Source organism: Leopardus geoffroyi, chromosome X, assembly GCF_018350155.1.
Source record: "Leopardus geoffroyi isolate Oge1 chromosome X, O.geoffroyi_Oge1_pat1.0, whole genome shotgun sequence".
NCBI classification, from domain to species: domain Eukaryota; kingdom Metazoa; phylum Chordata; class Mammalia; order Carnivora; family Felidae; genus Leopardus; species Leopardus geoffroyi.
Window position 1 is genome coordinate 125,666,166 of NC_059343.1, and position 27,501 is coordinate 125,693,666.

At 36.7% G+C, this 27,501-nt stretch overlaps 1 protein-coding gene across 1 annotated transcript in view; it reads right to left on the bottom strand.

The window, feature by feature from the left end:
* Positions 1-27,501, bottom strand: part of GABRA3 (gamma-aminobutyric acid type A receptor subunit alpha3) — a 337,898-nt gene that overhangs the window by 117,540 nt on the left and 192,857 nt on the right. The window contains exon 4 of the mRNA XM_045471027.1: positions 4,782-4,849. Within this exon, the coding sequence (XP_045326983.1) occupies positions 4,782-4,849 (68 nt within the window). The remainder of the gene's footprint in view (positions 1-4,781; positions 4,850-27,501) is intronic.

Sequence of the window (27,501 nt, forward strand, 5' to 3'; positions counted from 1 at the left end):
TGAGATAGTCTGATTAGCCTATTTTACATAAAAGTAGCCCAGGAGATTATTGGTTTGGACTCCTAAGCAAAACCCCACAGACTTGGACTCCTTTCTATATTGCATCTGGGAATATGTTATCCAATGGAAGAGGAGGAAACGGACAGCCCAAGAGGCTTTCAAAACAGAAAGAGTCTCCCCTTAATTCTGTGCCTCAGACCTCCAGTAAGTGAGGGCTTGAAGTGAACATAGCCACTTTTTCCAGTGCTATGGGGGAAACAGGTAATTTCAAGCCCACTGCCACCAGGAAAGAGGTCCCTGCTCTACTTTCTTTTTAATCAATACAACCTTTTTTTTTTACTGTGTGGTCTTTGGATACTCCGGTAACTTTGCATGATTTTCAAAAGCAGCTGTCAGACCAAAATATATGCCTTATGTTATCAAGAATTATGATTATAATATCTTTTATGAATTCTTATTTCCCAAGCCTCTAATTTTTTTCAATAGGCTATATGATTAGTTCTTTTACTATATTACTACTTGCATCATTACCTTGTTGTCCACTGTATACCCTAGGAAGTTTCTCTGTTGACAAATGGCAGCTGGCAGTTGTTACCTAGCAAGTATCTAAACAATGAAAGTATTCCTGGGAAGAGAGTGAAGTTGACAATACTTAAAACTGGCATTTTGTTTGCTAGTTGTTCTCATTCTGACTCTACTAACATTATTACTCTTTGTCCTCCTTATTTTCTCACTATCTTTATCAGCACATTCAGATAGATATTTATTAAATACATAATTCAAGACCCTGAACCTATGACATGTCAAAACCTGGAGCCTTAGGATGGGAGTTAGAATGGAAATTTTGTCAGAAAGTGATTTGGACCAGGAGAGATTCCAGAGTTTTTCTCAGCTGGTATAGTTCTTTTTTTTTTTTCAAGCTTTGTTGAGGTATGAGTGTCAACTAAAAATTGTACATCTTCAGGTTGTACAATGTGATTGTAAAGTGTGTAATGTGATAGTTTAATACATGTATACATTGTGAAGTTATTACCACAAATTATCACATCACTTCACATAGTCACGTGTGTGTGTGTGTGTGTGTGTGTGTGTGTGTGCTGAGAACACCTAAGATCTACTCTCTTAGAAAATATCAATAGTGACCTTTCTACTTTCTTTTCCAATCACTGGCCATATGCATAGCATTCCATTTTTAAGCCAGTATCCAACTCTTTTTGCATTCTAATTCAAAGGATCTTGGGAGACCGGGGAAAATTTATACTTTCCAAGAGCCATTGCTCGCTGGTAAGAAATGGACATACCCAATTTGAAAGAGAAGTGGCAATTAAACTGCATTTTCACTAAATCTTTTGCAGCCTTCCCCTCATTGCCACTACACCATCTTCCCATACACCAATTGAGAAAATGGTATAAACTCTTCTAAAGTAGAAAATCATGAAAGGGCACATTGCCTTAGTTAATTCAAGTTGGGATTGTATCCCTTTTTCTTTTTCTCTCCCGGGAGACCACGGGTATAGGATTGGTATTACTGCTGAGAAGCAGTATGTATTTTTTTAACCATCAACGTTTATTTGTTACAAATGTTAACAAAGCCTTTCATTTGTGATGCCTGTAAAATTCCCACTGTAATCAGTTTTCAATTTACATCCTGTACTCTTTAATAAATTTTCTTTCTCTGAGTTTTCCCTTAGAAACATCTACTGCTGTTTGTTTTCATTTCTGCCTGATTCCCTATTGTCATAGCTCCTTAAGTTCATACATGGAGAAGCCACCAAAATTAGCAGCCCAAAGCTTAGAGTCATCAATTATTGACTCACTAGTCTTGCTACTGGATAGTGTCTCCCGAAGAAAGCTACTTTTACTCTTTGTTTGCAGGGCTTGCTACTAATGTTTCATATCATCTCAATAAACACTTACAAAAGACCTGTGTCAGGTCCTATGCTAGATGCTAGAGATATAGAAATGTACCTGATATGTTCTCTACCTTGACAAACTCAGTCAAGTGGAGGAAAACAGTCATAATTTCCCCCTCAAATTTAATTTGTTTCATCTCATTTATTCTTGCATTTAACAAATGGTTGAGAGTCTACCAAGTGTCAAACATTGATTAGGTATTGGTGGTACTGAGATTAACAAAAGAGATATGGCCTTTCATGGAGCTTTTTGTAAAACTCAGAATCTATGTCTGTGGGGAACAGTGTTTGAGCAAGGAGAACAATAGCTGCAAAGGGTTATGGGTGATGCTGTTTCAATACTCAAAGTGGCACCACAATTTTTCCTCTTTATGAACAAAAAAATGTGTTTCTATTTATTTAGGAAAGTATTCTGGACCAAAATTCCATTTGGCTGGAAGTGAGTCAAGAATCCAGCCAGCTCTAATTTTCATCTACTTACCCAAGCAGTCTGTGGTCTCAGGGGAGCCTGGGTTATTGCTTCAGCTAGTTACTAAAGCCAGACAAGTCTGTGATGCTTCATCCAAAGTCATCCCTGACCCAGGGTCAATTGCCACAGTATACTAATTAGTACAGGAAGAAGAAATTGTTAAAAACACCATAAATGTATTTCCCAGCCAGATCATATCCATTCTGCCTTGTAACAAGATGGAAGTGTAGCTAAAAATAACCTGAAATGTATTTGATCTAATTCTGCTGCCTTCCCTATCAAGAAAGCTGTTCTGTTGCTTCTGTTTAATCATGAGGGAGAAAAACAAACAAGCAAGTGGAATATTAAACTTCAAGAGATAGAAAATCTGGATTGCTTAAAATGTCTCCAGCCTCTGCATACCCATGTGTGCCTGCTTGGGTGCAGTAGGAGCAGGGAGAGTATCTGGTTTGGGTAGCTGTTGCATATGTGTGTTTCTGTAGTATCCCTGGATTTAGATATCTGTTTACACACATGTGTTCATGAAGTACCTGGGATAGGATTGGACTATTTTTATTCTGTATGTATTTTCTTGTGTGCATGTACATTTGTCTGAATGAATTTGTAGATACTGGCACATGAGTGAGAGTGTGTATGTGTTCAAAGAGTAGCTTCTGTCACTTTCTTATAAAAATCCTAATCCATCACTAGTTCCCAGAAATACAAAGAGAGAGCTCATACCCTGGTGAATCTAGTTACCTCCAATGGCCTATAAGTTCTCTGAATATAGGGGTCCCTAGAGCTCCTTAATGCAGAGTTGGCCTTCTAAGGAGTACTTGTTGAATGACCAACTGACAATAGTTTTAATGCATGCTTGGATCTGAAGCTGTGGGCATTAGTAGTCAATAGGTTGTGATGGAACAATCTAGACATACAGGCTTTCCTGATGCCCCTTTGAGAGACCCATCTCCTCCACTCCTCATACATCAAACATGCCCCTTACTGAACTCTCCCTATGTGTCAAGTACTCTATTAAGTGCCAGGGAAGCCATGAAGACTTGGTACTTGCCCTTAAGGAGTACAAAAGGAGCCTTCCATTTCTCTGTATCCTCTTTTTTCCACACTTGAAAGATAAAGTTCAGGCCTTGCCTCACAAGCAACTCATAACTCCCTCTGCTGAAAATGAGCCCGCTTCTCCAACTGACTTGTAGACCTTGCCTAATTGAAGGAAGTGCCAGGTAAAATCAATATACCTAAACCAACCCTCAGCCTCCAGTCTTTTCCCTTTATAGTTCATCCTATACAGACTGCTAGAATGCTATACAGACTGCTAAATCATTCTAAAACAACACCTGTATATTTTTATTTCTCTACTCAAATCTACTCAATCATTCTATCAAGGCAAACTCTATCATGTCCTTGTACAACTGTTTGTATCTACCCAACAGGCCTAAAGAAGATTGTCTCCTGCTTAAGTAGTAGTCCCACGGAAGATACATAGAAAAGAATCCAAGTAGCAAACATTGACATTTCATATTTTTGGACATTTTATATTTTTGGGGCATTTCATATTGTTAGGACATTTTTTTCTGACTTTAAGATTTTTATTTGCCATACAGAGTCACTCATTCAACAAAAATTCATTGAGCATCTAATAACTGCCAGGCATACTGGGCAGATAATAGCTTATTTATTTCCTTACATGATAATTATTCAATCAAATATCTGACACTTCGTAGATATTGATCAGATGGTCCTGATGGGGTCTCCTGCCTCAACTCTCCACTAACTACATTCTTTGCTTTGGCAGCAAGGGATAATGGAAGAAGTCCTTGAAGAGAGCTCATGAGTCTCCCTTTACTAGCTCTGCTATGCCCTGACTTATTCCTTGAATCTGCTCTAAAGCTCTCCCCTGCTCACATCTGTAGAAGGATCAGTTTTCAGAAGTGGTTTTGACTCTTCCTCCAAACATTTTGCATCACCATGTTCAGTCCATGTCCCCAGAGAATAGGGCCTGTTTGCAAGGAGCAGACTTCTTGGATGATACTACAGACTGCTTGACTGAGAGTCCCCACCGCAGTGCTCTCCTCACATGACCTATCTCTACTAATATGTGTGTAGTGCTAGAAAATGTGAAGGGAGACATCAAGGAAAATTTAATTGAGGTTAGTGAGACAAGCTGAATTTTGATAGATGTGTTATGGAAAGAACGGAAGGGTATTCATGATGAGGGGATATGCTTTATATGTGAATAGGTGGGGAGAGCAGGGGAAAAGATGAATTTGACCAAATGCAGGATAGTGAGCATAGGGAATACATAAGACAAGACTACTCCTCAGAACATAGCTACAAACCCTAATTTCTTTTCTTTGATCTTTTGTATCATCTTTCACTTTGACCTTTGCAGGAACTATACTTACCATGTCAGTGTCCGACACAGGGCCAAAACTGGTTACATAGATGTCAGTCTTCACTTCAGTTACTGCATCTAGGCCAGAGAAAGTGGGAAAGCAGAGTGTCATGAATGTCAGTTCCCTCATCTCAGAGAGAGTCCAACACAGTACTCCAAATGACAGCTAACTTGCTACTTCTGAGAAAGTATAATTGACAGTGATAAGAAAGCCTGTAATATTTCTTCAGAGAACATGTTAGGTACAGGTAAAAGTTTATCCCTTTAGATATCACTAAAAATGACAACAGAATCCCCGGGGCGCCTGAGTGGCCCAGTTGGTTGAGCGTCCAACTTCGGCTCAGGTCATGATCTCACAGTCCGAGAGTTCGAGCCCCGTGTTGGGCTCTGTGCTGATACCTTGGAGCCTGGAACCTGTTTCAGATTCTGTGTGTCCCTCTCTCTCCACCCCTCCCCCACTCATGCTCTGTCTCTCTGTCAAAAATAAATAAACATTAATTTTTTTTAAAAAAAGAACAACAGAATCCCCAAAGTTTAAGAGCCCTGAGAGATCACTGACATTATTATGTGCCAGACTTTCACATTGGGATTACCCATACCTGTGGTAGGTTACCAATGTTCTAATATCCAACTCTAATACTTCCATAAACATGGAATGATTGCCTTCCCACTCCCCTGCCCACTTAATGTAGGGAGAGGCCACATGACTGATTTTGGTTGTGGGGGGAAGTTATATGTGTCACTCTCTGGCTGGAACAATTAATGTCCAGTGTGAGACCATGGAAACATGTTATTCTAGAGCTACCATAAGATTGAAACAGTCTGGTGATGAGCCAACACATGAAGGACAACTGCCCTGGAAAGTTGCCTGGATCCACAACAGACTTTGCATGAATGAGAAATGAACTTTAGTTGGGTTAAATGACTGAGAGTTGAAAATGACTGATATCACCTGATAAATGGTCTTTGCATTTATTTTTCTTTACTGTAATTGTCTGTTTACTTGTGTGCCTCCCCCACCTTACCCAAAAGCTCCTGTATGGCAGTGTCTCTGTTTTCTTATCTCTGTATTCTTAGTACATTGAAAAGGACCCTGTTATTCACATCGTACTCACTGAACATTTTTAGTATGGATGGATAAATCTCATCACATATTTACCAAGTTGGAAAATGATACCCAGAGAAGTGAAGTTATTTCATTACTAGGCTTCTCTTTTCCTGCTTCAGTCAGCCCTGCTTACCCCATTGCAGCCCAGACTAGCCCACACACTCCAAAATTCCTCAAATACAACACAGGGAAGCCTATGCCAGCCTAACAAAGACCCCATCATTATATTAAATTCAAATAATCCCAGTTTAGATCAGCATACCAAACCCCAGTAGAGTACGCCAGTAGCCCAGCCAATACCAATAAAACCCACAGAAGACTTGATGTATATTTATATACATATACATATTTATATACATATTTATATATAAATATATAATGAGGCTGACTACTATAATCTATGACACTATTTCTTTTCTCTTATGGACAGGTAGGGAACATATCTACCTACTTCATCTGTAGCATATTCACTATATTCATCCACTCCTGGGTTCTGGCCCAGATGTAGTTTAGATATTGTTGACTTGTTACTTTTCAGAACCATCCTTTCGGCTTAATACACTGTTCCTCTACTCATGAACTGAGTATATTCAAGGTCACTGTGCAAAACCACAAACATTATGTTTTCAGAAGAAACTATGAGTATCATTTAATAATCAGCACTATAGTCAATTCACCAAACACACACCTTACTCCCAAGCTTAATCAGCAAATAACATGCTTTTGAAACCAGAGCTGTGTTTTAAATAGTTTGGAGCACAGGCTTACCTCATTGCCATTTCTATGCTTGAAGGAGAAGAGACAACACTTCAGGACCCAGAACACACCTCCTGAAGACTTGTCCCTTCAGATACACTCCCAGGTTTATTGGCTAGAGAATCATTGTCCTACCCTCAAGTACTAAAATAAACTTAACTAATTAATGGAAGAGACCACAATTACATTTGAATCCAATATTCTATCTAGGTAGAACATAGTTAGATACAGAACTTTCTAAACTAATATAATTATAAAACGGTAAGACAGTTATGCAGACTATAAAAACTGGTTACTCAGACTACAGGAAAAAAAGGAGAAAGATACTGGTGGTAAAGTTAAATTGCAAGAGACCACCAAGGGGACAGTGGAGTCACTATAGGTGGAAAGGGAAAGGGCTATAACAAAGAGTCTTGGGTTCTGGATCTCTGCCCCTGACTTGCTGAATGCTTTAAACAAGGCTGTTTTCATTTTAGCTGCTCTCTTGTACAATGAGGGTATGGGACAATCTAAATTCCAAATTTCCTTTTTGTTTTAACTAGGAACTATGACTGTAAATCCAAGCAAAAAAATGTCTGACTAAAGATGCCCAATGGTAGCAAGAAATAAGCTGTCTGAGGAATGTAGGAGATTTTATGCAAATGTGGTGCTCCTGCTCTCTTTTAATTATTCACTTTCACTTAAAAGGCACCCCTTGATTGCTAAAAGGGAAACAGTGGGGAGATGCTGCTTTCCCAATGAATTAGGGCTCACCCAAGCTTCAGAAATTTCCCTGGCTTTGCTGCAGGGAAAGGGAGTTGGGAAGTCTGGTTTAGCACACAGGATGCCAAATCCCCTCTTCCTCTATATCTGTCCCATTTGGAAAGAATCTTGAGGATAAGAGAATTAAGGGAAGTGGTACAAAATAAAGGGGAGGAAGTGTAAAGAAGGGGGGAGGAAAGAAAGAAGAGAGAGAGATAATTAGAAGAAGATTGAAAGAAAAAGCAAGAAAGGATTAAATGGGAAAAAGACAAAGAGAATAGACAAAAGTTGCCCAGAAGTCTAAGGTCCTGGGTCCCAGACATAGAAGGGAGTGTTCACTCACTACTCCAGATTCTCTGTGTGAAAGAATGGTTAGAAGTTTGCTCTTCTTTCATTTAACTTAATGAAAAGATGAGTGAATTAGACTAGAACTGATAAGGGCTACAATTCATAATCTAGCTCCTTTTCATAGTCTTCCTGGTAGAGACAAATGTGAGACATGAATTAATGAAGAGATAAGAAGGCCTCCCCACTCCCACTTTATTTAACAATTGTTTTCAGATGCTCCTTGGTGCTTTCTTTATTTGCTCTGGGTATCCAATTTCCTTCCAATGTTATCCTTTGAAACCAAACATGAACAGAATTCTTTCCTTTTGCAAATTTACTGTGATATTGGAAGTGCTTGAAAGCTCCTGTCTTTACATTAACATACATGACCTTAGCCCTCAGTGGTACTCCCACTAGTGGGGAACTTATCAACCAGTTCTTATGTCATTTCTGCTTGTTTTGATCTGAAAGAGTAAACAGAAGCCAGTCAGCAAGAGAGCACTGTCTTTATATTGAATATGTTGTTCATAGCAAATTGCATTTTCTAGTTTGACTTCAAATAGATTCACAAGAAATTGTGAATTTTCTCCTTTGAGCAAAAACCAGAGTACGTTCCTCAACTCTTGTTGCTCCACCCTAGCACACAATAAACATTGGTTTTAGCACCACCCTTTGGACTCACCCAAAAAATTTGCTTCTTAATCCTTTGAGATTGAAATTTGAGATCAGAAATTGAAAGAATGTGATCACGGTACCCCTAAATTTGCTTTTCTTGTTCCTTTCTAGACTAAATATCCTGACTTCCTTTGACTATGTCTCCCCTCCCTTTGACATGGTTTTAATCATCCTCCCTATACTTCATTCACTTTCCTCTGGCTTAGGTCTGATTTTTTTTTTTTTCTGACACTGAAATGTTTTATGGTGGAAGTTTGTCACAATTCCATTTAGAGACAAGCTCATGAGATGAATGCTATGAACAAAAGCCAACTCTACCCCCTTATCTAATTATAGGCTATAATGTACAAAAGTCCTTTCTAATGAAAGTCTTCCTAAGAATAGTGAGGCTTTGAGGACAGGAACTTTTGCTAGGAGAAAAAAATCCCTAATTTTTCTATTTTCTTGCTTCCAGATAACTGAGAATTTTGGAGAACAAGCGCTTATTGTTGTACACACTTTTCATCTTGAGAGACACTGGACTGGTAGAAATGAGCTCCCATGTGACTAGCTATCATGGTTAGCTAGCTACATGAACTTAGGGAGTGGGCTACCATGACTTAGGGACAGGCTTTCACAGATCTGAGCGCTGGAGTGTTCTCTTCTTATGTTAATAGCCTTTCCATTTGTCTTTGACAACCCTTGGGGACCTAGATACTGGAAGTCCTCAGTGACCCCATCCCCCATTAGCACTGATTACAGATAAGCTCTCCAGGGGAATAAAAAACAGGTGATTTAGGGGAGCAGAAATTACAAGAGTCTCTGTCAGCTCTAATCTCTACAATTGACTCACACCCTCTTTTGCAGGCTGTTTGGGCAAGATTCATAACTTTTAACATTTGGTAGGTTTGAAGGCTAGCCCCATATTTATGCTAGTCCACCTAGTGTGGGGTACCTGGAATGTACAGCAAATATATTTTTTAACTGAGATAAAATTTATATGTAACATTATATTACTTTCAGGTATACAACATAGTAATTTGATATTTGTGTACCTTGCAAGGTGATCATCACAATAAGTCTAGTTACCATCCATCACCATACAATTGACCCCCTTCACTCTTTTCTCCTACTCCATAATTCCTTTGACCTCTGATAATCACTAATCTATTCTCCCTGTCTATGAGTATTTTTTGTTTATTCATTTGTTTTATTTTCTTTTTTTTTTAATTTTTTTTTTAACGTTTATTTATTTTTGAGACAGAGAGAGACGGAGCATGAACGGGGGAGGGGCAGAGAGAGACGGAGACACAGAATCGGAAACAGGCTCCAGGCTCTGAGCCATCAGCCCAGAGCCTGACGCAGGGCTCGAACTCACAGACCGCGAGATCGTGACCTGGCTGAAGTCGGACGCTTAACCGACTGCGCCACCCAGGTGCCCTTGTTTTATTTTCGATTCTACATATAAGTGAAATAATATGGTCTTTCTCTGACTTATTTTACTTAGCATAATACCTTCAAGGTCCATGCACGTTGTCACAAATGGCCAATGTCCTTTTTTATGGCTGAGTAGTATTTCATTATGTGTGTGTGTATGTATGTGTATGTGTGTGTGTGTGTATATATATATATATATATATATATATATATGCATGCTACATCTTTTCTATCCATTCATTTATCAACACTTAGGTTGTTTCTATATCTAAATAATACTGCAGTGAACATAGGGGTGCATGTATCTTTCTGAATTAGTATTTAAATTTTCATCAGATAAGTATCCAGAAGTAGAATAGCTGGATAATATGGTAGATCTATTTTTAACTTTTTGAGGAACTTTCATAATGTTTTCCATAGTGGCTGTGCCAGTTTTAATTTCTACTAACAGTGTATAAGGAATTTTTGTCTTTTTAATAATAGGCATTCAAACAGGTGTGAGGCGATATTTCATGGTAACTTTATTTTGTATTTCCCTGGTAATTAATATTGTTGAAAAATTTTTTTTATGTGCCTGTTAGCCATTTGTATGTCTTCTTTGGAAAGTGTCTATTAAGATCCTCTGCCCATTTTTTAATTGTTTGTTTCTTTTGCTATAGAATTGAATTCTTTATATACTTTGGATATTAACTCCTTACACATATATAATTTGCAATTATTTTCTCCCATTCAGTGGGTGGTCTTTTCGTTTTGTTGATTTCCTTTGCTTTGCAGAAGCTTCTTAGTTTGATGTAGTCCCACCACTCTATTTTTGCTTTTTGTTGCCATTGCTTTTAGCATCAGATCCAAAGATTCAATGCCAAAACTAATGTCAAGGAGCTTACCATCTATGTTTTCTTCTAGGAGTTTTATGGTTTAAGGTCTTACATTCAAGTCTTTAATCCATTTTGAATTGCTTTTTGTGTATGGTATAAGACAGTGGTCAAATTTTATTCTTTTGCATGTGGCTGTCCAGTTTTCCTAGCATCACTGATTGAAGAGACTACTTTTTTCCAATGTATATGTTGGTTCCTTTGTTGTAAACTAATTGACAATATAGGTATGGGTTTATTCCCAGGCTCTCCTATGCTATTGCATTAATCTAGATGTCTGCTTTTATGCCAATATCATACTGTTTGGATTGTTATAGCTTTGTAGTGTAGTTGGAAATCTGGAAGCATGCTACCTCCAGCTTTGTTCATTCTCAAGATTGCTTTGCCTGTTTGGAGTCCTTGGTGATTCCACACAAATTTTAGGATTTTTCCTAATAGTTCTGTGAGAAATGCTTTTGGTATTTTAATAGAGATTGCACTGAATCTGTAGGTTGCTTTGGGTAATATGGACATTCTTCTAATCCATGGACACAGAATATCTTTCCAATTATTTGTGTCATCTTCAATATCTTTCATCAGTGTCTTATAGTTTTTAGTGTACAAGTCATTAATTTCCTTGGTTAAATGTATTACTAGGTATCTGATTATTTTTGATGCAACTGTAAATGATATTTTTTTCTTAATTTTCTTTTTCTGGTAGTTTGTCATTAGTGCACAGAAACACAACAGATTTATGTATTTATGTATATTGATTTTGTCATCTGCAACTTTACTGAATTCATTTATTAGTTAATAGTTTTTTGGTGGATGAAGTCTTTAGGGTTTTCTATATATAGTATCATGTCATTTGTAAACAATTCATGTCATATGTAAATAATGATGGTTTTAATTCTTCCTTTCTAATTTGGATATCTTTTATTTTTGTTTCTTGCCTAATTACTTTGCCTAGAACTATACCTTAGTTTTATTATCTGTAAAAAAAATAGTTGAATTTTTTAAAACTTTTTTTAATGTTTATTATTTACTTTTGAGAGAGACAGACAGACAGACAGAGCAACAGCTGGGGAGGGGCAGAGAGAGAGGGAGACACAGAATCTGAAGCAAGCTCTAGGCTCTGAGCTGTCAGTAAAGATCCCAACGCAGGGCTCAAACTCACAAACTGTGAGATCATGATCTAAGCCAAAATCGGATGCTTAACCGACTGAGCCACCCAGGCACCCCATAAAAAATACTTGATTTTTTTTATGATTCCAATGTAAAATATATTATGTTTTCCAAGACCATAATAGATTAGAAGAGGCTACGAGAGGCACACACACTTTTTTCCTTAAAGAAATGTTGAAAGAAAGAAAGAAATGTTGAAAGAAAGAAAGAAAGAAAGAAAGAAAGAAAGAAAGAAAGAAAACTTAAACTATGGGGACTACACCAAAACAAACAAACAAACAAACTTTTGCACAGTGAAGGAAACAAAACAAAAAGGCAACCTACTGAATGAAATAAGATATTTGTAAATGCTGTATCTGATAAGGCATAAATACAAAAAAAATATATAAAGAACTTACACAACTCAACACCCAAAAAACAAATAATACAATTTAAAATGGTCAGAGGACCCGAAGAGACACTTCTCTAAAGAAGACACACAAATGGCCAACAGTGCTTGTACAGAGTACTCAACATCACTCATCATCAGGTAAATGCAACTTAAAACCACAATGAGTTATTACTTCATGACAGGATGGCTAAAATCAACAACACAAGAAACAACAAGTGTTGGCAAGGATGTGGAGAAAGGGGAACCATTGTGTACTATTGGTGGGAATGCAAACTGGTGAAAGCCACTATAAAAAATAGTATGGACTATAGATGCTGGAGAGGATGTGGAGAAACGGGAACCCTCTTGCACTGTTGGTGGGAATGCAAATTGGTGCAGCCACTCTGGAAAACAGTGTGGAGGTTCCTCAGAAAATTAAAAATAGACCTACCCTATGACCCAGCAATAGCACTGCGAGGAATTTACCCAAGGGATACAGGAGTACTGATGCATAGGGGCACTTGTACCCCAATGTTCATAGCAGCACTCTCAACAATAGCCAAATTATGGAAAGAGCCTAAATGTCCATCAACTGATGAATGGATAAAGAAATTGTGGTTTATATACACAATGGAGTACTACGTGGCAATGAGAAAGAATGAAATCTGGCCCTTTGTAGCAACGTGGATGGAACTGGAGAGTGTGATGCTAAGTGAAACAAGCCGTACAGAGAAAGACAGATACCATATGTTTTCACTCTTATGTGGATCCTGAGAATCTTAACAGAAACCCATGGGGGAGGGGAAGGAAAAAAAAAAGAGGTTAGAGTGGGAGAGAGCCAAAGCATAAGAGACTCTTAAAAACTGAGAACAAACTGAGGGTTGATGGGGAGTGGGAGGGAGGGGAGGGTGGGTGATGGGTATTGAGGAGGGCACCTTTTGGGATGAGCACTGGGTGTTGTATGGAAACCAATTTGACAATAAATTTCATATATTGAAAAAAAATAAAAATAAATAGTATGGAGATTGTTCAAAAACTTAAGAATAGAATTACCATACAATCCAGTAATTCCACTACTAGGTATTTATCCAAAGAAAGCAAAAGCACTAAATCAAAAAGATATATGTACCCCTATGTTCACTGCAGCACCATTTATAATAGCCAAGATATGGAAGCAATGAAATTGTCCATCTATAGATAAATGAACAAACAAGTTGTGGTATGTACACACACACACACACACACACACACACACACAGTGGAATATTACTCAGCCATAAAAAATAATAAAATTTTCCATTTGCAACAATGTAGATGGATTTAGAGGGTATAATGCTAAGTGAAATAAGTCAGAGAAAGACAAATACCATATGATATCATATGATGTGTATAATTTGAGAAACAAACAAATAAATAAAAGAGACAAACAAAAAAAAGCCTCTTAAATATAGAGAAACATACTGGTGGTTTCTGTGAGAGAATGGGCAAAATAGGTAAAGAGGGTTAAGAGTATATTTATAATGAGCACTGAGTAATGTACAGAATTGTTGAATCATTCTGTAAAACTAAAAGCAATATAAGACTGTATATTAAATATACTTGTATTTAAAACAAGGAGAAAATTGAGACAGTCATAAAATTTAAAAACTAATATAGTAAAACATAATAATAGTAAAAAAATAATAATTTAAAAAGCTAAAATATTTTTTTTTCTGTACAAAAGAGGTGACTGAAAGCAGGTTGAATACTTGTGGGTCAGATCTGGAGCTCTCCTTATAAAGAGGCTAGAAAAAGCAAAGCTGAACTGATGTTTAGTGTAGGCTCTGATTGAGGCTGCAGGCTTGGGTTAGAGGGTGGGTGGGGATGACATGATGTACAAATACATAGTCTTGAGATTAGGAATTGAGCCAAGTGGTTTGTTGTAGTAGGAATGGATCAGCAATATCACAATAAAGAAGAAACTTCAAAATATTATTGTAACTCCATTTTGCAGTGATCAGAGTAGAAGCAAACCATAGAACCAATATACAGCAAGAAAAATAAGGTAAAAAAAAACTAAAATTAAAACTAAACTAAACTGGCTTCTGGCCTTGTGGAGCAAGTGTATTACAGCCTTTCTCTTCCTCTGATTATAAATAAATCTCTGGATGAAAATACAAAAGCATTGGGCGCCTGGGTGGCTCAGTCACTTAAGCGTCTGACTTCAGCACAGGTCGTGATCTCACAGTTTGTGAGTTCGAGCCCCGCGTCAGGCTCTGTGCTGACAGCTCAGAGCCTGAAGCCTGCTTCAGATTCTTTGTCTCCCTCTCTCTCTGCCCCTCCCCCACTCACACTCTGTGTCTCTCACACAAATAAATAAACATTAAAAAAATTTAAAAAAAAGAAAATATAAAAGCAATTACCAAGGACTGTGAAAAGTAAACGAAAGAAAGAAAGAAAGAAAGAAAGAAAGAAAGAAAGAAAGAAAGAAAGAAAAACAAAAGAAAAAAAGTAGATTTTAAAGGGGAGTCAAAACTTGGAGAAGCAGTCTATAGGGAATTAAGTTTTCTGGGTTTGTTCTTTTCTCTTGCAGTTCTGTCTCAAAGGCAAAGTTGCATGGTGGGGAACTGTCACAAGCAGCCAAAACCCTGATTTAAAAAACCTATGTTGCCAGAGAATCAAGGGGAAAGGGCCACTGCAGTCCAGAGAGTTAGGGAGATCCAAAAGTATAGATTGTTAAAGAAAAGGATTCACTAATTCAGTATATGAACCTCCCACCAAAAAAAAAAAAAAAAAATCATAGGCTCACCCTTGAGCACATGCCTAGGAAAGGAACAAGGCAGCATACCAAAGGCTTTGAGTACACTATGATTTAAACTACCACCTCAACATCAGACTAATTCTGAGTAGCACAGGTATAGGAGAGACTGAAAGCAACACAGCAAAGACTTTGATAATTGAACTATGAACTAATATGTAAACCATGGCTCAAGTCTTAGACTATCACATATTAGCTATGTGATACACATGTGAGATAAAACAAATGCAATGTAGCAAAGTCTTTGAAAACTGAATGAGATGGGTATCACCACTCATGGAGATCAAATCAAACCTTGTGGGCTGAATTTAATCAAGTTTATTGCTAAAACAAACAAGAGGACCTCTGGGGAAGACAGTGAAGTGGGAGGACCATAAGCTCATCTGGGCCCATGGATATAACCATAAATAACACTCACATTAGTGTAAATAATCCAAAAATGACCTGAAGACTGGCAGAACAAACTCCACTACCAAATGTAAAGAAATAGGAGGCCCCATAGAAGAGGGTAGGAAAAGAGGTGGGGGAGCAAAACCCTATGGGTCTGGTCTCTGGGAGGACAGAGCTGTGGGTGAAGAGAGGGGACAGAAACAGATTATCATACTGTGGAGCCTGCATGGGGAAGATAAACCCCATAGTATTTGGCTTTGAAAAACAGAGGGGCCAAATTTCCTGAGTTCTTATAACTAGTGAGATTTAAAGCCTAGAACTTTAAAAATCAGTGGGCTCAGCTTTTGGAGAGCCTGGAGGGCAATAGGAAACTGAGTTCCTGCCTTAAAGAGACAGCACAACAAATACTCCACAGAGATACAGCATAGAGGCAGCAGTTTAAAAAACACCTGGGCTTTGGTAGGAGGAATTATTTACTAATCTCAGAATTCCCTGAGAGTCTTCTTCAGGAACAAAGGAGGCCATTTCCCTCCTCCACCCAGCAGCATAACACACAGACACCTGCTATAACCAGCACAACCCTGGCTTTCACTACCTAATTTGTTTACACTGTGCCCAGCCTCCTCCAACCAGGGCTAACTCAGTCCCAGCACTGTGGGTACCTTCCCCCAGAAGACTGGTGCAAACCTTGCCACCAGATCATTTCTCATTGTGAGATTTGTGGGGCCTTGGTCTTGGTGGCAGCAGCAGCCAGTCATCTCCTGCAGAGGATGAATGCACCTTGTTAAAACTGCATGTCCTGCCCAAGTGTGCTTTGCAAAGCAGCCCTAGCTACCCCAGTCTCCACAGCAGCTGCATATCCCCTGTGGAAGAGGACCAGTACCATCTTGTTAAAAACATATACTTTGTCCACTGTTTTCGAGGGCAAAAGACAGAATTGACTTTCCTAACACACAGAAACAGACACAGAGAGTTAGACAAAATGAGAAAACAGAAGAATATTTCCCAAATGAGTGAATAAGACAAAATCACAAGCAAATCACTAAGCAAAATGGAGATAAGAAATATGTCTGATAGAAAATTTAAAGTAATGATCACAAAGATACTCACTGGATTTGAGAAAAGAATGGAGGACTTCAGTGAGACACTTAAAAAAGTGATAAAAGAGAACCAATCCGAGATGAAGAACACAGTAATTGAAATTAAAAACACAACACATGGAATAAATAGCAGGCTAGAAGCAGCAGAAGAATGAATCAGTGACCTGGAGGAAAGAGTAATGGAAAGTAATGAAGTTGACCAGGTTAGAGGAAAAAAATGACACAAAATGAGAATAGACTTAGGGAACTCAGTGACTCCATCAAGCATAATAACACTCACATTACAGGGAATACCAGAGAAGAGAGAAAAAGAGGAAGAAATTTATTTGAAGATATATAGCTGAAAATTTCTTGAATTTGTGGATGGAAACAGAAATTCAGATCCAGGAGCCACAGAGATTAATTCCTCAACAAAATCAACCCAAGGAATTCCAAACCAAGACACATCATAGCTAAAATGGCAAAAATCAGCGATAAAGAATTTTAAAGGGAGTAAGAGAAGAGAAAACAGTTACATTAGAGGGAAACCCCATAAGGCTATCAGAGGGTTGTTCAGCAGAAACTATGCAGGCCAGAGGGGAGTGGCATGATTTATTCTAAGTGCTGAAAGGGAAAACTTTGCAGTCAAGAATACTCTAACTGGGAAGGCTGGCATTTGGAATACAAGGAGAGATAAAGAATTTCTGAGACAAACAAAAGTTAAAGGAGTTCATGACCACTAAACTATCCCTGCAAGAAATGTTAAAGGGGACTCTTTGAGTGGAATGGAAAGATCATAAGTAAGAGTAAGAAAAGTAGGAAACACCGAAGCAGTAAAAATAAGTAGATCTGTAAAAATCAGTCAAGGGACTCACAAAATAAAAAAAATATAATGTATGATACCATATACTTAAAACATGGTGAGAGGAGTAAGAATGGGTTCAAACTTAAGCAATCATCAACATAATATAGAAAGCTGTATAAAGATGTTATATACAAACCTAATCATAACAACAAACCAAAAACCAGTCACAGATACATAAAAACTAAAGAGAAAGGAATCCAAGTATATCACTAAAGAAAGTGAACTTATGCTGAGAGAAGAGAGGAAGGATAGAAAGTAACAGAGAAGATCCACAAAACAAACACAAAACAAATAACAAAATGGCAATAAATACATACCTATCAATAATTACTTTGAATGTAAATGGACTAAATGCTTAAATAAAAAGACATAAGGTAACAGAATTTATTAAAAAACAAGACTCATCTATATGCTGCCTATAAGAGACCCACTTCATACCTAAAGTCACATGCATATTGAAAATGAAGGGATAAAGAAACATTTATCATGTAAACATATGTGAAAAGAAAGCCAGGGTAGCATTCTTATATCAGACCAAATCACTGTAACAAGAGACAATGAGAGACATTACATAGTCATTTAAGGGAATAATCCAACAAGGCATAACAATTGTATATATTTATGCATTGAAGACAGGAGCACCCAAATATATAAACCAGTTAACAAGAAATAAAAAAGTAACTAATGCATAGTAATATAATAATTGTAGGAGACTTTAACACCCCACTTTCATCAATGGACAGATAATCTAAGCAGAAAATCAACAAAGAAACAGTGGCTTTTAATGACACACTGGTTCATATGGATTTAATAGATACATTCAGAACATTCCATTCTAAAACAGCAGAATGCACATTGTTTTCAAGTGCATATGGAACACTAAATAATAGATCACATATTAAGTCATAAACCAGGTCGTAACAATTTCAAAATGATCAGTTATACCATGCATCTTTCTGATTAAAAGGCAATGAAACTAGAAGTCAACCACAAGAAAAAATGTGGAAAGAGCACAAATACACGAAATTTAAAAAACATGCTACTAAAGTATGAATGAGTCAACCAAGATATCAAAGAGGAAATAAAAAAATACTTGGAGACAAAAGAAAATGAAAACGCAATGGTCCAAAATCTTTGGGGTGAAGAGAAATGGTTTTAAGAAGGAAGTTCAGGGGCACCTGGGTGGCTCAGTCGGTTAAGCGTCCGACTTCAACTCAGGTCACAATCTCACAGTCTGTGAGTTCGAGCCCCATGTCGGGCTCTGGGCTGATGGCTCAGAGCCTGGAACCTGCTTCGGATTCTGTGTCTCCCTTTCTCTCTGACCCTCCCCCATTCATGCTCTGTCTCTCTCTGTCTCAAAAATAAATAAACGTTAAAAATTTTTTTTTAAAAAAGAAGGAAGTTTATAGCAATACAGGCTTACCTCAAGAAGCAAGAAAAATCTCAAATAAACAACTTAACCCTACACCTAAAGGAGCTAGAAAAAGAACAAAGCCCCAAAAACAGCAGAAAGAATGAAATAATAAAGATTAGAGCATAAATAAATTACAGAGAAACAAATAAATGAAACAATAGAACAATGAAAATAAATAAATAAAACAATAAACAATGTTTAATGTTTAAAATAAACATAATTTAAACATAAATAATGTTTAAAATAAATAAATAAAACAATAGAACAATGAAACCAAGAGTTGGTTCTTTGAAAAGATCAAAATATTGGATAAACTTCTATCTAGACTCATAAAGAAAGAACTCAAATAAACAAAATTAGAAATGAAGGAGGAGAAATAACAACCAAAACCCCAAAAATACAAAGAATTGCAAATGAATACTATGAAAAATTATATGTTGATAAGTTGCACAACCTATATGAAAAATATTAATTCCTAGAAACACAATCTTCCAACACTGAATCATGAATAAATTGAAAATCTGAACAGACTGTTTACTAGTAGTTAAATTGAATTGCTAATCAAAAAAAAAACTACCAAAAAAATAAAAGTACAGGACCAGATGGCTTCACAGGCAAATTCTACCAAACATTTAAAAAGGAGTTAATATCTACTCTTCTCAAACTTTTCTAAAAAATAGAAGGAAAACTTCCAAATTCATTCTATGAGGCCAGCATGATCCTGATAACAAAACCAGATAAATAGACAACAAAGAGAATTACAGACCAATTTCTCTGATGAACATGGGTGCAAAAATCCTCAAAAAAATATTAGCAAACCAAATCCAACAATACATTAAAAAAATAAACATTCACTACGAACAAGTGGGATTTATTCCTGGGATGCAAGTGTGGTTCAGTATTTGCAAATCAATAAACGTGATATATCACATAAATAAGAGAAATGTTAAAAGCCATATCATATTTCAATAGATGCATAAAATGTATTTCACAAAGTACAACATCCATTCATGATTAAAAAAAAAAAAACACCTCAACAAAGTAGGTTTAGAGGGAACATACCTCAACATAATAAAGGCCCTCTATGAAAAACCTACAGCCAACATCATATTCAATGGGGGGAAACTAAAAGCTTTTTTCTAAGGTCAGGAACAAAACAAGGATTTTCATTCTCACCACTTTTATTCAACATAGTACTGGAAGTCCTAGCCACAGTAATCAGACAACACAAAGAAATGAAAGGCATCCAAATCAGTAAGGAAAAAGTAAATCTCTTCTTCTATATATAGAAAACCCCCAAAACGCCACCAAAGTGTTCCTAAAGCTGATAAATGAATTCAGTAAGGTCACAGGATATAAAATCAATGTACAGAAATCAATTGCATCTCTATATACTAATAATGAAGCAGCAGAAAGAGAAATTAGGAAATAATCCCATTTACAATTGCACCAAAAATAATAAAATATCTAAGAATAAACTTGATCAAAGAGGTGAAAAAACCTATGCTCTGAAAATTCATGAACCTATGACCATAAAACATGGATGAAAGAAATTAAAGATGATGCAAAGAAATAGAAAGACATTTCATACTCCAGATTAGAAGAACAAATATTGTTAAAATGTTCACAGTACCAAACGCAAACTACACATTTTATGCAATCCCTATCAAAATACCTACAGCATTTTTCACAGAACTAGACAAACACTCCTAAAATTTGAATGACCACAAAAGACCTCAAATAGCCAAAGCAATCTTGAAAAGGAAAAGCAAACCTGAAGGCATCACAATCCCGGACTTCAAGTTTATATTACAAAGCTGTTAGTGATCAAGATGTTATGGTACTTGCACAAAAACAGACACATAGATCAATAGAACAGAATAGAAAACCCAGAGATGAACCCACGACTATATGGTCAATTAAACTTTGACAAAGGAGACAAGAATATCCAATGGGAAAAAGACAGTGTCTTCAACCAATGGCGTTGGGAAAACTGGACAGTAACATGCCGAAGAATGAAACTGGACCACTTTCTTATACCAGACACAAAATGAACTGAAAATTGATCAAGGACCTAAATGTGAGACCTGAAACCATAAAAATCATCAAAGAGAACATAGGCAGTAATTTCTCTAACATCAGCCATAACAACATCTTTCTAGATATGTCTCCTGAGGCAAAGTTAACAGAATAAAAAATGCATATTGTCTGTCTGCATGTGTGTATATCTATATCTATATATTCACACATCAACCAAATACAGAAAATCTTCTATGTAAACATTGTCTAGTAAACTGTAATATATTACAGAGCTCTACTTTATTAGCCTTTGAAAAATAAATTACTCAGAAATTGTATAAAAACAACAAACAAAAAACCACTGGGACTGCATCAAGACAAAAAACTTCTGCACAGCAAAGGAAACAGTCAACAAAACTAAAAGTCAACCTACTAAATGGGAAAAGATATTTGAAAATGACATATCCAATAAAGGGTTAGTATCCAAAATATATAAAGAACTTATAAAACAACACCCAAAACCCTAATAATCCAATTAAAAATGGGCTGAAGACATGAACAAACATCTCTCCAAAGAAGACATCCAGATGGCCAAGAGACACATGAAAAGATGATAAGTATAACTCATTATCAGGGAAATGCAAATCAAAACTATAATGAGATATAATTTCACACCTCTAAGAATGGTTAAAATAAAAAAAAAACTCAAGAAACAAATTTTGGCTCAGATGTAGAGGAAAAGGAACCCTCGTGCACTGTTGGTGTAAATGTAAACTGGTGCAGCCACTGTGAAAAACAGTATGAAGTCTCCTCAAAAAGTTAAAAATAGAACTTCCCCACAATCTAGCAATCCCACCTTTGGGTATTTAACCCAAGAATACAAACTCACTAATTCAAAGGGATACATGCACCCCTGTGTTTATAGCAGCATTATTTACAATAGCTGAAGTGTGGAAGCAACCCAAGTGCCAATCAATAGATGAATGGATAATACACACACACACACACACACACACACACACACACACACACACAGGAATGTTATTCAGCTATAAAAATGAAAAAAATCTTGCCATTTTCAACAACATAGGTAGGGCTGGAGAGTATAATGCTAAATGAAATAAGTCAGTCAGAGAAAGACAAATACCATATGATTTCACTCATGGGAAATTAAAAAAAAACAAAACAAATGAGCAAAGGACATAAAGAGAGAGACAAACCAAGAAACAGACTCTTTTTTTTTCAATATATGAAGTTTATTGTCAAATTGGTTTCCATACAACACCCAGTGCTCATCCCAAAAGGTGCCCTCCTCAATACCCATCACCCATCCTCCCCTCCCTCCCACCCCCCATCAACCCTCAGTTTGTTCTCAGTTTTGAAGAGTCTCTTATGCTTTGGCTCTCTTCCACTCTAACCTCTTTTTTTTTCTTTCCCCTCCCCCATGGGTTTCTGTTAAGTTTCTCAGGATCCACACTCTTAACTAGAGAGTAAACTGGCAGTTACCAGAGGGGAGGTGTGGGAATGGATGAAATAGGTGATGGGGATTAAAGAGTATACTTATCATGAGGAAAAATAAATACATAGATAAATAAAAGAAATACCAGAGAAAAATCAGAAACTCTTCAGGGATACTTATTTAATACTTTAAAAATTCAATGCCTGGAAGAAATATTTTTATATCCCACTTATAACAAAGGACTTGTATACAGAATATATAAAAAAAATTTTAATATCCAGCAATAAGAAACCAATAATACAGAGCAAATTTTTTGCAAATGATCTAAACAGATATTTCACCAAAGAAAAATACAGGTGGCAAACACATGAAAAACTACAATCAGAAAATGCAATTTATAATCACAATATGGTGCCATTAGCAGCCTATCCAAAGAGCTATAGGATTTTTAGAGATAGGCAATACGAAGAGCTTGAAAAGATGTAAAACAACTAGAATTATGATACACTTCTGGTAGGAATTTATAATGGTATGTCCATTTTGAAAAACAGGTTAACAATTATTATACAATTCAGCAATCCTACTCCTAGGTATTAACCCAAGATAAACGTAAACCATGTCACACTAAAACTTTTATGTGAACGTTTATAGAATTTTAATTCATAATCACCAAAAACTGGAAATATATTCCAAATGTTTTTCCACTGGTGAATCTATAAAATATAGTACATCCATACAATAGGATACTACTCAGCAAAAACAGGAATTAACTACTTAAAATGCAACAAACATGAATAAATTTCAAATGGACTGTGCTAAGTGAAAGAAGCCAGACACAAAAGGCTACTACTGTATGATTCCATTAATATGACATTCTGTAAAGGGTAAACTATAGAGACAAAAAACAGATCAGTGGCTGCCAGGGGCTGATGTGGATGGGAATGAGTAACAACAAAAACATAAGTAAATTTTTCCAGTTGATAGAACTGTTCTGTATCTGGGTTGTATTGGCAGTTACATGATTGTATATCACAAAGAATAAATTATACTGTATGTAAATTGCACATTAATTTTTAAAAATATAAAATTTAACTATAATAAACAAAAAAGTGAAAAGAAGCACAGACTCCCATTTAAAATTAGCATATACATCAAACCAATTAAACATTATACCCAGAAACTATTCTATAAATATATGAAAACTTGATATATGGAAGGAAATTATTATATATGAGAAAAGCATGTGCTGTTGAAAGATGTGCCAGGACGACAGGTTATTCATGTGTAAAAACTACATTTCTACCCCATGGTATAAATAGATATTAAGTGCCAGTGTTTTGAACAACTTAAATAGGAATCACAGTTCATAAAAAGGAATTCGAATAGTCAATGAGTGTAAGATATCCAATATCACTAGATAATCAAGTAAATGCAAATTAAAAGGAAGTAACATTTTACAGACAACATCCCGGCAAAAATTTAGAAGCATGACTGTACCAAGTGTTGGTAAGGAAGTAAAACAGAGAACTCTCACATACAGCTAGAGGGAAGTAAAAATTAGCACAACCATTTTGGAAAGCAATTTGGCAATACCTGTTAAAGCTAAGATGTGTATACACCGTAACTCAGTTATTCCACTGATTATACAGAAACAACAGAACAAAAGGGGCCCTTACACATGTATACAAAGATACATGTACAGCCATCTCCATTCAGTGTTTGAAATGTGATTCTGTTTACACTTAATGGCAGTAATAGCTATCTTTCAGCAAATAGGATTGGGCATTTTCCTGAGAAATAGGGATTCCTTCACAATCACTGTAGATTAACGTGTTGCAAGCAAGATATAGTCTTATTCCCTTTGTCATAGAATAAATTAATATGATAGGCCTGGCTGAATTGAGCATATCCCAGGCTTTCTGCTTAGAATCAGAGATCTTTACTTCACAACTCAAAATCAGTAGTTTTTCCTCCCATGTCTCTGTTAGAGTTTTCTTATTCTTTGACCCAGTTCTAAAGAATTTCATCTTCCAAATACACTATCTGCCAAGCCATCTTTTTCTTAACCTTATTGTTAAGCCAGAAAACTCTCATATTTTTTCCTCTTACAATTTTAGTAACAACCTGTTCTTCTTAAATTTTCTTATGAGGAGTCATACTCTGCGTTGACATACACCTACAATGCCCTTACTTTCGCCTATTCCATATCTGAAATAGCTAAGCCTTATGTCAGTACCCTTTGTTAGAAAACATACCATGTCTCACCAAACCCTGGCATTCACAGATTAGAAAACTGAGACTGTAAGGGGATGCTGTATACTCTTACCCTGCTTCATTCTTTCCCTAAAACATAGAAACAGTAGCCCTGAGATTGGGTCCTAGCTCTCCTCTTTATTGACTAAATAACCCTAATTATTTTAGTCTTAGTTTCCACCATTGTGAAGTGAGGATACCAATACTTGCCCTCACAATAAACATGAGGGTGTACATAATTTTTTGAATAAGTGTTTTTATTTTCTTCAGGTAAATACCCAGGGGTGAAATTAGTGGTTGATAAGGTATTTCCTTTTTTAATATTTTGAGGAAATTCCATACTGTTTTTCACAGCAGCTGTATCAGTTTACATTCCCACCAATAGTGTACAAGGGTTAAATAGCAATAAAACAAAGAATTTTTTAATGTTTATCATAGGATCATTTTTCTATATAAGATCTTGTATATTTCCGAATACTTTATGCACATTTCCTCATTTTGTTCTTGTATTTATTCTCAAGTTAGTTAGCATATAGTGTAGTCTTGGCTTCAGAAGTAGAATCCAGTGATTCATCACTTACATATAACACCCAGTGTTCATCCCTATAAGACATTAAGGAGGGCACTTGATGGGGGCACCTGGGTGGCTCTGTCAGTTAAGCATCTGAAATTGGCACAGGTCATGATCTCACGCTTTATAATTTCAAGCCCCACATTGGGCTCTGTGCTGACTGCTCAAAGCCTGGAGCATGCTTCAGATTCTGTGTCTCCCTCTCTCTCTTCCCCTCCCCCACTTGAACTCTGCCTCTCTCAAAGATTAAAAAACACTTAAAAAAAGGAGGGTACTTGTTGGGAACAAAGAATATTTTTTAAAAAAACTTGCCCTCATAGTTCCATTGTGAGAATCAATTTAGATAACAAATAAATTAGATAAAGTTAGACAAAAAATATTAATGTGAAAAAAGTACTTTAAAATTGTAAAGTGGCGGATGGCGGAACAGCATGGAAATTTTTTGTGTGTCTCGCATCCATGAAATACAGCCAGACCTACGCTAAACCATCCTACACACCTAGAAAACTGATTGGAGGATTAACACAATAATCTGCACAACCTAAACCACAGAATTCAGCAGGTACGTGGTGCAGAGAGGTGAAATTGGGGAGAGAGAAGCCAGTGGTGGGAAGGGAGCACTTTTGCAGGTGGAGAGAGGACAGAGACTGGGGAGTGGGGGTGGGGAAGAATACGGGAAAAGCATCCCTCCCCAAAAGCAGCTGGAGAGAAAGTGGAAAACTGGAAACAACCGCAGGAACTTAACTAAAAAGGGAGAAAGGAGAGGGTTTAAATTCCATTAAGACTGTAAACAAGGGGAGCACAAAGTCTGCAACTCCACAGCTCAATACCTGGCGGTGCTCTGGTGGGAAGGGCAAATCCCCAGGAGCAGAGTGGGGTCCAGGAGGTTCTCAGGCCACACCGGGAAAAGAGGTTCCACTGCTGGAAGAACATTTGGTAGAGACTGTTGAAGCCACCTGGTCCCAGCAGACCCCAGAAAATGGCCATATTCGCTGGTGCTGGAACAAGGTCGTTAAGGGTGCCAGATGTGTTATGATTTTCCATAATCCTTGAAAAGCTGCTGATACACTATCTTGCGAACTTTTTCTGGGGCGGGATGGCACCTGGCTGCAGTATCGGGGGCACCGGCAGCAGCAGGGTCCTGCAAGTGTTCCTGGGTACAGGACCATTGCTCAGTGAAACGCTCCTGCAGAGGGGCAGAGCGGGTCAAGGCCATGGTCCTTCAGAAGTAAGGGGCTGGGGAAAACAGCAGCATATGAGACAAAACTCGGGAGACAGGTACTGTCTGGGGCTTGGTCATGGACAGTGAAGAAGCGGGAAGTGGACAAAAGCTGAAGACAGAAGCCAGGTGCATGATTGCTGATCGGGGAGAGGAGATTTCCGAAAACAGAGACTGGGTAGCTGGGTGGCACCATTTTCACCGCTCTTGCACATGTGCAAACGCACCTATGAGCATTGAAACACTCCATACCAGTAGGCTAGCAGCGCCATCTAGTGGAGAGTGGAGCTGTTACACTGAGCCCCACCCAACTGAGCCAACTTCACTCTTCAAGGACACAAGTCTCACCACCTACTTAGTTTATGGACTATAAAGTGTTACATAAAATAAATAAATAAATAAATAAAATGCTACATAGTCTGACTTCTAGGGGAAAACAAAGTACTTTCAGTTGTATTTCAATCTGTTAGCAGGTCCATCTATTCAATTGTCTTCTTTTTTTTCTCTTTTACACTACTTTTCCTTTTCTTGAATTCAGAAAGAGAAAAAGTTCATTTTTATTAAAAATATTTTTCTTTAATTTTATTTACTATTTTCTACTTTTGTGAATTTTTTTTCAAATTCTATCTTACTTGCATCATTGTACTTTAGTCTATTTCAGTGTATTCATCTTTTCAAATTTTCAAACGATTTCTTTTTTTCTTTTTTTTTTCTCTTTTTGGTTGCTTTCCTTTTTCTTGAATGCAGAAAGAGAAAAACTTCATATTTACTTTCAATTTCTATTAAAAATATTTTTCTTTAATTTTTTACTATATTTTTGCTTTTATGTAAATTTTTTCAAATTCTATTTTACTTCCATCATTTTTTTTAGTCTACTACACTATATTCACATTTTCAAATGATTTCTTTTTTCTCTTTTTCATTTCTTTTCTTTTTCTTGAATAGAGAAAGAGAAAAAATCATATTTATTTTTAACTTTTATTAAAAATATTTTTCTTTAATTTTTTTCTACTATGTTCTTTACTTTTGTGTAAATATTTTAAATTCTATTTTACTCCCATCATCTCATTTTAGCCTACTTCAGTGTATTCATTTTTTCAAATTCTCCAATGATTTCCTCCCCCCCATTTTTTTCTCTAATCTGTCAAACTGCTTTCAACACCCAGACCAAAACACACCTAGGATCTAGAATCATTTATTAGGTTTTTGTGTGTGTGTGTGTGTGTGTGTGTTTA